The 12,723-nt window shown below is 40.8% G+C and overlaps 1 protein-coding gene across 3 annotated transcripts in view; it reads left to right on the top strand.

Moving 5' to 3' along the window:
* The first annotated feature begins 207 nt into the window (after positions 1–207).
* Positions 208–12,723, top strand: part of ksr2 (kinase suppressor of ras 2) — an 82,973-nt gene continuing 70,457 nt past the window's right edge. For all 3 annotated transcript variants that reach the window (XM_076104546.1, XM_076104545.1, XM_076104544.1), the window contains exon 1: positions 208–1,217. In XM_076104546.1, the coding sequence (XP_075960661.1) occupies positions 1,044–1,217 (174 nt within the window). In that variant the 5' untranslated portion in view covers positions 208–1,043. The remainder of the gene's footprint in view (positions 1,218–12,723) is intronic.

Genomic DNA, 12,723 nt, shown 5'->3' with positions numbered 1-12,723 from the left:
GTACCAACATAATGTCACATGCAGTATACCAAAAATACCAGGATGTTAGTTGCAGTATGCAAGCCAGCATACTTTGTCTGGCTGTTCTGACCCACCATCCTTCCTTCAATCTGCTGTGGATAAGTGAGCAAACAGGTAAAAGTTCAAATGTGAAATTATGATAAAGTATGTCTAAATTGAGTGCATATACTGCAAGCTACAGTACACACTTTGTAAGGGCAGCTGCAGGATGTACTAAAAGTAAAAAGTATGCGATTTGGAAGGCAGTGTTTGTGTAGACTATACATGTAACATCTAAGTGCGATTATCCTAAAAAAGTGTTTTAATTTCTGCTCCTCCAACAGGCCCTGAGACCGGCTGAAGCAGCGCGAGCCCACCGCACTTGCACCGCTGATCTCGCGAGAGCGGCCCCTCACGGCGGTGCCTGGGCAATGCGATGCCGTTGCTGTTGCTGTGGGTTTGATTGACAGGAAACATGTCGGTGTGGTGGAAGCGAACCGGGATGCAGCTGCTGCCAAGGGAGACAGGGAGTACCTGCATCCAATCCTCACATCAGCACCTTTAAAACCACCAGGCTTCCCCCCCACCCCCCACCACCACCACCACCACCACCCCCGATACGTCTGCTTATGATGCGCTGAACTGCTTCTCTTTTTTTTTTTTTTTTGTTCTTCTTCTAAACAGCCATTTGAAACGAAGGGGGCACCCAATGGATGCTGTGGCAAACCGTGTAGTCCCGCTCGGTATTTCCGTACTGTGTTTGATTTAGCCTCCAACCACAGAGACACCTTGATGAAACAGCAGGAACTACGAGGATTTGTTGTTGCAATGGAGTCGACTCTCTCACGGCTCAAACCCCGTCTGTAAACCTGCAACATCTTTTTTTTTTTCATGGCGTTTCGCAGGTTGCTCTGTTCAGTGGGCTTCTCCACGTTTCTTTTCTGAAATTTTTTTTGTTGTTGTTTTTTTTTGTTATTTTAAATTTTAATTCATTTTTTTTTTTAAGTGCAAAGGGGGAAATAACGACCACTGCTCGCAAAACTATGAACGAGGAGATGACAAAAAGCGAGGAGCAGCATCTTAGTTTGCAGAAAGCCTTGCAGCAGTGCGAGTTGGTGCAAAATATGATAGACATAAGCATTTCTAGTTTGGAGGGTTTACGGACCAAATGTGCCACATCCAACGACTTGACACAAAAAGAGATACGAACGCTGGAGGTAAGCACCATTTGAGCGGAATGACTGAATTTCTGCTGTGCATCTTCATCTAAAATCAATACGGGGGGGCTGTCACCGTCTGCTATGTATTTCTAGGCCACTGTGCATTTTCTCTCTCTCTCTCCAGTACCTTTTCAACACTGCTTTTTTTCTGCTTTTGTCGGTGTTGCCAATTGCATAAATGTGCAAAAAAAGATTTCCGCTAAAGCCTATGCTGCTATCTGTCTTGTGCAGTGCAATAAATCAGGAGGCTACGGGGCTGCAGTGGGCTGTTAGAGACTTGCGCATTCTGCAGGTGGCGGGGAGAGAAGGTGGCTCTTCTCCATCAGAATAATATCTGAGGCAGCCGAGGCCTATAGGCAGCCCGTGTTTACAATCCATTACCAATGCCAGCCTGCGCATCTGTCCTCGCGGGCGCATCCAGGCCCTGCTGTTACGCAAAGGCGGAGCGGATTGCTGAAATTGTTACAAAATATCGTTATCCGCTTTAATTGGCCCGTGGGGTCTTCCATTGCGTTACGTAATGGCCATATAATATGCCGGTGTTGTGCTCGAGAGACCAGACCGTCCGTTTTTTTTTTAGACCACTTAAACCAGTCGAATCCCCCCCCCCCCCCCCCCCACTCACACACACACACACACACACACACACACACCTCACCAGTGAGAGGCTGCTACGGGACATAACAAAAAAAATGCAATAAAGTGCGATAAGGTCACAGAAAACTCACCACTGAGCACTGCAGACAGAGCACAGCGTTAAGGGCCTGTACCAATGTTATGGTGATGCCTCGGGAGATTTAAACAAATACCATTAAGTGCGATAAGGTCGCCATAAACTCAGCACCGAGTTGTCTGTGTACCGTCAACACACTGTAGGCTCCAAGAGGGAATATAATTGAGATATAGCATGACAAAAAAAGTCACTTGTGAGAGCCACACACACTAAGCCCAACCCCACAGGAGTATGAGGCTATGTTATACAATATATAAGCATATATATTGGCCTATTCAATGCTGTGCTGGAGCCATTACGTGAAGTTTGTAAGTGTTGCTCAGGCGGAGGACAGGAATCCAACAGGAGAGGGGACTAACATTAAGTACAGATATGTGGCCAGCAATGAGCAGGCTACAGTGTGAAGATAAATGCTCACTATATGTTCCCTGAATGGCTTGCAAAGCATTGTGGGTACTGGATTATTTCTCGTGAGCGTGACAGAAATATTATTTTATGTTGCAACATATTGTTATTAGCTTCTTCGTGGATGGATTTTTCTTGAACTAAGGTTGGTTATGATTTGAACTTTTTGTGGCTATGGTTGTTACTTTACCATCTTTTTTTTGGATGAATCCTGAGCCATCTATATATTAAAAGTAAAGATATACCGGGATAATATATAAGTACACATTTGCAATCTTAAATCGTCAATTGTTTAATTTATTTTGCAATATTGTGAAAAGTTATATAAACATCAAAAATACATGTTTTTTGTTAATGTGCACACTGATGGTGCACATCAGAAGTTCTATTAACATACTGGCCTTTAAAAAAAGTGATGTCAATATCTCAAGTACTTGTTCATTTGCAGTGACAGTTAAAGGGTCCTTGCAGAGCCTTTGACCACCGTTGGTGCTGTAGAGTGCATTGTTTGTAGGCAGTATTGTTTGTATCACTTGTTGTACTGACATGCGCCCCGAGTCTGAGTGATTGATGTGAAACACAGAGAAGAAGAAGAATCAACTGTTTATATTTAATTGGATGCAGGAAACATAATGCACAGAGGGTATTGTAGTATTTGTTATAAACCATAATACTGGAACATCTGGCTTCACTTTGTACACACATACTGTTCTTCAGAGTGGACAACGAACTTTTCTTGAACACGTTCATTCCAAATGAATTCCCATTTCATGAACTTGTTGGAACAAAGTTTTGTCACTGCAAAACATTTCCCACGCCATCAATAGTTAACAACGTGGTGGTTGTTTTTGGACGCGGTTAATATGCTAATCGTGTTTCCATTGAGTTACACTAGCAATTTGCTAAGTGAACTCAAGTTATGTATATTACCGAAAGCTGGAAATCGGAGCCGACATGTATGACAGGTTTAATGGATCATGCGGCAAAGCATATCGACAGCATATCCAGATTAATGCAATTATTGTTTTACAGCTGTATTTACAGTTTTTTTTAGTCACTTGAGGGCAGAATTATTCCACCACACAAAATGTTGACTCTTTACTCAACTAACAGACTCGGAGGCACATTAGCATTCATCTGTTTTGTTTGAAGTCATGTTTTTGGCCTTTCGATGAATATAAAGTCCAATACTCACTTTCCCGTCGCTCCGTTTTTTGCTCTCCATCAGCTAAATATCAGATATCTGTCTCTTTAGCGCCGTTACATTCACCAGCTGGTTTGCTGTGTCGTCTCTCTGTTGTTTGGTGCTGGGTACAGTGGGTTTATAAGTGCTGTTCTACTCAAAACAGATGCGTTCTGCAGCTGGAAACAGCGTTGATGAGAACAGAACATGTGAACTGCGGTTTTTAATTAATTTTGCCAAATTTCACATCTCCAGTATACCTCCTACAATTCAAGGATCATTTATTGTCATTATGCAACATAGGGATGCACAACAAAATGCAGTTGCAGCCCATTTTCAACACTAGAAAAACTTCAGGAGGAAAATATATACATCAGTAACACAAACAATTCTCTGGGCAGATTACATGGCCGGCATTTTAACATTACAAATTTGACATCAGGACCCTATGGTCCAGTATCACCACTCTACCTCTAAGTATAGTGAGTCCCAGGACTATTAATGTCTCAACTTATGTCCCATTCATGATCGATCTCTCCCTCCATTTCTAACTGCATAGGAACCCAGGATCCTGTGATGGTTTAGACATTTGTTGCTGATGTCCGAAAGCTTTAAATGAAGCAGTAACAGCGATTTATGTAACAGAAACTTCCCTTGTTCACCTGCAACCACAAGTTGTAGCTCCGTGTTGAAGTTTTGGATTAATACTGATCTGACCATGCTGTACTGTAGCACTCTTTACAATTAACTTAAGAAAGAAATAATGCGCAAATTGCTTTATATGCCACTAGGACATCAGGTCATATGTACAAAGTGTGTGCCCACCGGTCAAAATAATAGAAACAGCAACATGAATTCAGGTCAGAGTGAGATATTTTGGTATAGGCACGTACTGGTGTGGGCTGTGATTCTTCTGTTGGAACATTCCCCTTGTAAAAATAACATTTTATCAATACCTGGGCACAAGTGCAGCATACGTAATATGGCTTGGGCTACTCGCTCTGGATGGAACTGCATATCAGCTTCATGTATTCTTTTATTTAGTGGGATTTTCCCCACTAAACTGAATTATGAACAACAGAAAAGCAACTCTGATTAGAAATGAATGAGAACAAAGGAAGACACGCTCAACAGTTAATTAACGAGTGCAACAAAGGAGTGACTCCTGAGAGCCGTCTAACCTTCCTCAAATCCTCTGAGTTTGAGAGCGTTCAGGTCGTCAGTCCTCTTATTGCCCTTAACGAGAAATGAGTTGTCCACCCGGGGTTTATGATGAGGACCACGATGACGTCAGACACACGCAAAGCCTTCCCCGTTAACCGGCCCCTGATCACCATCGAGTGCCGTGTGTAAGGGGAGATTATTCTACGACATCGCTGTTTTCCATCTCTATTGTTGACCTAAGGACCCAGATTGTGATCTGATGAAGTGTTGATACTGGTTCCCATTAAGACGATTATGCATTTGCCGGCAGTATCCTTTGGATACACTGGAAAGATCCACGTGCATGATGCCTTTTTTTTTTTTTTTGTTAGGCTTTTAAAGAGACGCAGACATGATGGAACATGTCATGTGATCCAATTATGTAATTCGTGTAACAGAAAAGAGGGCAGGTCAAAACAAGTGTTGTTATTCATTTATATTCAAGTATACGTGACAGGGTTTATAATGTTTATTTAAGTAGCATAGGCTGTTGTTTTTTGCTTCAAAGGTGGAAAACATGGTATTTTTGTTTACTGCAGCTCAGAGGGTTAAAGGGTTGATTGTGCTTGAAGCAAACTAGGTCGTACAAAGTGTTGTCCGACCACGTCTGAAGGCACAAGTGTGTACACCTGTGGCCACGCTCGAAGGGTTGATGAAAAGTCCACCTTTGAAGTCTTCTCTTGTCTGTATTAAACTGCACGATGTCCTGACGTCGTGCAAAAGGGGAATGATGTGCGTGAACTCTCAGAAAGTCTCTCCTTTAAGGCACACAAAAGGAAACGCTACCTTTCTTTCACACCTGTGGCCAATTGAGAGCATGATTGTCACATTTCTTGCCTCTTCTTCTTTTAAGTTGACATGGCAAAAATGCTAGCAGACAGTTGCTAATTTACACGTCCAGGAGTTACGGGAGCAACATTATCATTCATTTGGAGAGTCGTCTTTCTGGCCACTTTGCATGTGTAAGTCCAATATTCACATCTACGTTTAGTTCTGTTTTTCGACTGTTAAATTCTGCACTGTGTTCACCAGCTCTGCAGTTTGGAGCTGAGCAAGTATTGTACACATGGGTCATAGAGCTTTTTTCACTGAAAACAGCTGCCTGCTGTGGCTGAATTTCACCAAATATGTATTACAAAACAATTGTAGTACAATATGTTTCTGCTTTGATTTGGTTTATTTGTCTGACAATCACCTGTGCAGAACAAGTGTGTTCTCTTGCCATTGCACTTTGCCTGAGTATGCCAGAACTTCACAGTAGCAATTAGATCATGAAAAACATTTATTTAATGTGTTTTTGGCCACTTCAAGATTATGAATATGCTTTTAATTCGTGCATTGACTTAACACGTTTCTTTTCATTGCTCCTTTTTAACATACAAACCAGTTTGGTGGCTAAATTATGAATTTCTACAGTATGCTGCAGCTTGATACATATACATGTGTACATTTTAAGCTACATGGCGTTTAGTTGTGCCTTTATTGGGGATGAAGTTGAAGTCACAAATTGCACCAGCCTTTGCTGAAATACCTTTTGTTATGCTCTTGAATCAGCTTGAATGATTTGTGCTTGACTGTAGTTTATCAGAACAGATAAAGCTGGTGTGCAAGTTAAAGTCTGCTGTACATTCTTTAAGTGTTTCAGCTTCTCTGGATTAACTGGGAGTGTAGCATTTGAGAAGAGGTCAATTTAGCTTGTGTGAAATTGGAATAACACTACACTTTAAACTTAAAGAAGCGCTCCATCATTTTAGGAAATATGCTGGTTTTCAGCATCTATGTTAGCCAGAGTTACAGTGCCCGTATACTCCCACCTCCTTCTTTTATTTGTTTTTATTTTATTGTTTTAAATTTAATGAAATTTTTAATCAATTTTGTCCACTTAACTTTCCTTACCTTGGTAAATTTGCGGCCGTTTACTTTTTAACATATTTTTCTATCTGCACTATAATGATACTGTTACTTTATTTCGTTTGAGGTGCGACATAGATAGCTAGATCCAACCTTGTCCGACCGATGTCCATGCAGTTTAAGAATAGCTTTGTCTTTTAGTTCAGAAAGCATTGATTGTTTTTCTAACTTGATGGTGTAAAAAATACAAGCAGCATTATCACAGGGATTCTGCTTCAGTGCGTGCAAGGTTCAGAGACAGAAGGTAAAAATAGTAAAGTGTTAAAAACAGGGAGACTTTTCAGCTTGTGGCTTGCTATTGTTAGCCTGCTAGCCCTTGCAGCTTACGCTTGTGCACCTGCCCACAGTACAGTATGTTTAGTCCCTTCTGGTTTTCAGCAAGGGAGTAAAGTTTGCCTTGCCAAATCTGCTCTGACTGGAGTTTTGGGATGGCGATGCCGCTTGGTGGATGGTGTTACACCTTCGATCAGGGGCATTAAGATCACATTACCCGAAGGCTTCTGGCCACATTGTCCTCACTGAGCCGGGCTTCTTTAGTGCTCAGTGTAAACAGAACTTTTTCTTCAACAACACATTTTAAGTATATACACTATAAAGATTAGAAAATCCCCTTTTCTCTTTCCTCTCCCTTAACTACTATAGTACAATTCTACATGTTTAGTCAAGTAACGCCCTAATAGCACTTGAGATTGTATTTCTTGAGAACGGAGGAGACAGATAATTCACATTCAACTTGAAGAATATAATCAGTTGTCCACCTCCTGTGGAGCTGGCTGCAGTGCTCCAGGTCAACCTCTATTTTAGGTTTAGAAAGAGTCATTTTGGTGTCAGGTGAACTGTGTTACATCAGAGTTGCTTGCTTGCTGAATGTAAAATAGAAAGACAACTGGGCTAGAAGTGTTTTTTTAGAATGGTTAAAAAAATTAATTCTATGAACATGTGGCGGGCCTAATTAAATAGGTTTTGTGGGCCAGATCTAGTCCCTGGGCCAGTGGGTCGAGACCCCTTAACAACACTACGAGTCTCGAGTTACACTAGACTTAGATTGTGAAATAGGGAGACACATTTAGATGATAATAGATGTATTGATTGAAAAGTCTCTTCAAAAGTTTCTTTCTGTTCTGCTCTCTCCCTCTTTCTCTCTATCACGCTCATCCTCCTTCTTTCCTTTGCGTTAAATCAGCACCAGTTACTTTATGCTTTGTAATGCTATGCTGTTGCATTTATGCCATAATCCTGTAAACATTAAAGTAAAGTAAAAATGCCAAGACACATTTACTTATGTGTGAATTATGAGACAATGGGCAAAGACATGCAGAAGGCCCCACTGCCAAGACACACAGATTTATAGTTGTTTAGTTGGTTGCCTCCTTTGGTGGTTGTTTTGTGTCTCTTTGTAGTTGTTTTGTGTCTCTTTGTGGTTGTTTTGTGTGTCATTGTGGTTGTTTTGAGTCTCTTTGTAGTTGTTTTGAGTGTCTTTGTAGTGATGTTGTATCCCCCTATAGTCATTTTGTGTGTCTTTGAAGTTGATTTGAGTCTCCTTGTAGTGACGTTGTATCCTCCTATAGTCATTTTGTGTCTCTGTGTGGTTGTTTTGAGTCTCTTTGTAGTGACGTTGTATCCTCCTATAGTCATTTTGTGTGTATTTGTGGTTGTTTTGCCCTTTTTCATAGTAGTTGTTTTGTGTGGTCATGCTCTGTGTGTTCATGTTGTGTCTTTGGTTGTTTTGCTGCTTTTTGTAGTCAGTGAGTCTATGTAGTCAGTTTGAATGTCTTTGTAGTTTTTCTGTGTCTCTTTGTAGTCACGTTGTCTGTTTGTATTTGTTTTGTATCTTCTTGTAATTGTTTTGCTCTTTTTTGTGTGTGGTTGTTTTGTCCCTTTTTTCTGGTCTTGTTGCATCTATTTGTAGTCGTCTTGTGTCTCTTTGTAGTCATTTTGAGTGTCTTTGTAGTTTCTTTGTTTGTCTTTGTCATAATGTGTAATTTTGTGGTTGTTTTGCCTCTCTTCATAGAGGCCGTGAGGCTCTGTAGTAGGTCTCTTTGCGTGTCTTTGCACTTGTTTTATGTCTCTGTGTGGTCATTGTGAGCCTCTTCTTGGTTGCTATATGTATCGTTGAATTACATTTTGTTTGTGAAGGTCAGAGGGCCCCTGACAGTTTAGTAAGAATATGATGTACAATAAGAAGTCGACACATTTAGCCAGGGTAATGTGTGTTTCTCTGTAGGTGTTGACTGGGCAGTCACCTTATTGGGCAGAGCGTTAGTGGGCAGCAGCTGTAGGGTTTTCTGCATTCAGAGGTGACTTGCGAGTCCCTCCTCCACTAGTTTCTACTTTGGTATGCACTGATGTAGGCCAGCACCGTCTAATTTCTAGCAGTCAGTTTGTAGGCGTATGTTTGGAATGGGGCCATCCAAATGTATCATCCTTAAGTCTTCAAGCGTCACGTCACCCACTGTGGGCCTGGACGTTTTTCTACCATCATTTTCAATTCTTTCTGCGTTTCACTATAAACATACCTGCAGTGAATTCTGCCTGACATGTCAACACAAGTAAAATATCTCCTCTTCGACATATTCATTCTTCATGTTGCAATGTCACTGAAAAGATGTCAATGAAATTTGTATAAATATATCTGATGTATTTTGCAGCTATCTCATTTTTTTCATAATTTAATCGATGGCATAAGCTCCCAGGTCACAAAGGAAAAAATGTTTACAAGGTGACAGTGTTGGATGTTTTGAAAAAGGCTATTTAAGAGTTGTGAGTAAGCGAGATATATTCAGATCCTTTTTTCAAGTAAAAGTGCTACAGTGTAGAAATAGTCGAGTAAAAGTATTAAAGTATTATCTGCAAAATGAACCACATTGTTAAAAGTAGAAGTACTCATAATTAAGAAAAAAGGCAGTAGTGGGCGTCATATTATTACATATTATATTATTACTGATACATTAATGTGCAAGTAGCATTTTACTATTGCAGATGGCCACGATGGAGCTAAATGCTACTTACTGCTTACAGTTTGGTAGTTTAATCTACAACAAACAAAAGATTTGTGTGAAATCTGTAATGTAACTGTCAAAACAATAGAGAGAAAAAGTGTTTCCCCTGAAATGAAGTGGAGTAGAAGTATAAAGTTGTATAAATCATAAATACGGGAAATACTGCAAAGTACAAGTACCTCAAAATTGCTAAAACAGCTAACGTTAGCCTGACTCTCTCCAATTTTCAAAAATACACTCACAAACGTCTCTATAGCTGAGTCATTAACTCTTTGCATCTCATTTATTAAATATGTAGACAAACAGAAAAAATGGCAATGGCAATTTTCTTTTTTTTTTTAAGGGGAGCTTTGTGCTTTATGTCTTGGGGAGAAAACAGTTAAGGTGAAGCACCTAAACACTGCTAGTGCTGGAGATGCCTCACAGAAGTGCTGGGCAAATGCATGAACTGTTTGTACAGCGTGTAACCCCCCCCCATAAAACCACCACACGTTCTTGTATTTTCGTTTGTGTGCAAGTTAAACAAGCGAGATACAACATGTTAACTAGACAAGTGCTTTTATTCTACCAAACATTACATCAGTGTTAGTTGCATACTCGCTTGACTGAGATCTGAGTTCTCTTTTTCTAGTTGTTAATGTATTTATTTAAGATCTATTGAGAATATTACGTCACATTTAGTCTTTAATAACTTGTATATTATGTAGAAAGAACTTCAAACTTGCTAACTTTATAATAACACTAAATTAATCTTGATTATATATCAAGTGAGCTGTTATTGTCTCTGCGCCACAACATCAGGACAAGTTCTTCTGCATTTATTATTACGTGTGTTAAAAGATGTGACCTCATGAACCCAGGCACGTCCCTCCAAGCACACTGTCATTACCTCTTTATTTATTACGAGCAAGCACAGATTCACTGCCAGGTCACTGCACTGTCCTCCTCTCTAAAATGTAATTACCAAGAAATAACACTTCAATTAGCAATGCATTTAAAAATATATATGTTATTTGGGGGTGTTATTGCCTTCATTGGACAGATGAAGAGTAGATGAAGCGTAGTGGCCGACTGGAAATTGGGAGAGAGAGAGGTATGTCATGCAAAGGTCCCACGGTTAGAATTGAACTGAGGACGTGTGGTTTCGGTCCCATTTGGTTCGTTCAACACAAGTCTCTGTGTTTTGTAGGGCTGTCCTGAACACCATTTTTGGGGCTTCGAAGCTTCAGAGAGAAATATTCAACAATATTCGAAGCTTTGGCAGGGAGGGTTCGCTTGGCTATATGTTACAGAATTTGCGTTTCTAAAAAGTATATCTCTCTCACACATATCTTATCGTGTGCAAGCTTACACACACACACACACACACACACACACACACACACACACACACACACACACACACACACACAGAGAACCTTCTCTTTAAAGCATCTGTCGCCTCTCACCCTTCACTCTGTCAGTCAGTGAGAGAAAGATTGTCTGTAGATTGTGTTGGAGTAATAAACCTCGGTAAGCCTGTGCATTAAAACGACGGGTGGGAGGGGGGACGACAGCGACAACACAAGCTGTCAAACTGTCTTCAATCTTGCGGCCATTATGTACTTTTTGTACTAGACTTTGTTATTATTGTCTAACAAGAGATGAGGATAAAACTCAGAGGACTTAAAGGATTTTCCTTTTTATTGAAACAAAAACGGCTTCAAAATGTGCAATAATCACTTCAAATAAATTACATTGAGAGCACGTAAAACCGAATTTGCTCACCTTAAGGCCTTTAAACACTTAAACAATAAATGGAATGTAGCCTATGTCAGCATAAGACATAAAAGAGCTGGCTTTCAGTCTATTGATCTCCTCCACTGCATTTCAGTACCCGGGACAGTGCTGAAGCAACACACACACACACACACACACAATACACACACACACTCTACACACACTCTCTACACACACAACACACACACTCTCTACACCAACACACACACTCTCTACACACTCTACACACACACTCTCTACACACAACACGCACACTCTCTACACACAACACACACTCTCTACACACAACACACACACACACTCTCTACACACACAACACACACTCTCTGCACACAACACACACACTCTCTACACACAACACACACACTCTCTACACACACAACACACACACTCTCTACACACACAACACACACTCTCTGCACACAACACACACACTCTCTACACACAACACACACACTCTCTACACACACAACACACACACTCTCTACACACACAACACACACTCTCTGCACACAACACACACACTCTCTACACACAACACACACACTCTCTACACACAACACACACACTCTCTACACCAACACACACACTCTCTACACACTCTACACACACACTCTCTACACACAACACGCACACTCTCTACACACAACACACACTCTCTACACACAACACACACACACACTCTCTACACACACAACACACACTCTCTGCACACAACACACACACTCTCTACACACAACACACACACTCTCTACACACACAACACACACACTCTCTACACACACAACACACACTCTCTGCACACAACACACACACTCTCTACACACAACACACACACTCTCTACACACAACACACACACTCTCTACACACAACACACACACTCTCTACACACAGCACACACACTCTCTGCACACAACACACACACTCTCTACACACAACACACACACTCTCTACACACAACACACACACTCTCTACACACAACACACACTCTCTACACACACAACACACACTCTCTGCACACAACACACACACTCTCTACACACAACACACACACTCTCTACACACAACACACACACTCTCTACACACAACACACGGCGCTAATTGTGATTATTTGGGTAAAGCATATACTGAAAAAAAACAACAGAAAAAAACGGTGGAAGCGTTGAAGCGTTTGGGTCCGTCTTGGTGTTTTGTAATCTCTCCTTCACCACAGCTGCTCACCATCTTGTTATCTGAGTAGAGACACACTCTCTCTGACCTTTTTAGCAAATGACATGTGACTAAAAT

This window comes from Anarhichas minor, unplaced genomic scaffold, assembly GCF_050575085.1.
Source record: "Anarhichas minor isolate MPS153535 unplaced genomic scaffold, ASM5057508v1 ptg000030l, whole genome shotgun sequence".
Lineage (NCBI taxonomy): Eukaryota > Metazoa > Chordata > Actinopteri > Perciformes > Anarhichadidae > Anarhichas > Anarhichas minor.
The sequence above is the reverse complement of the archived record's forward strand: the minus strand, read 5'-3'. Positions and strand labels throughout refer to the sequence as shown.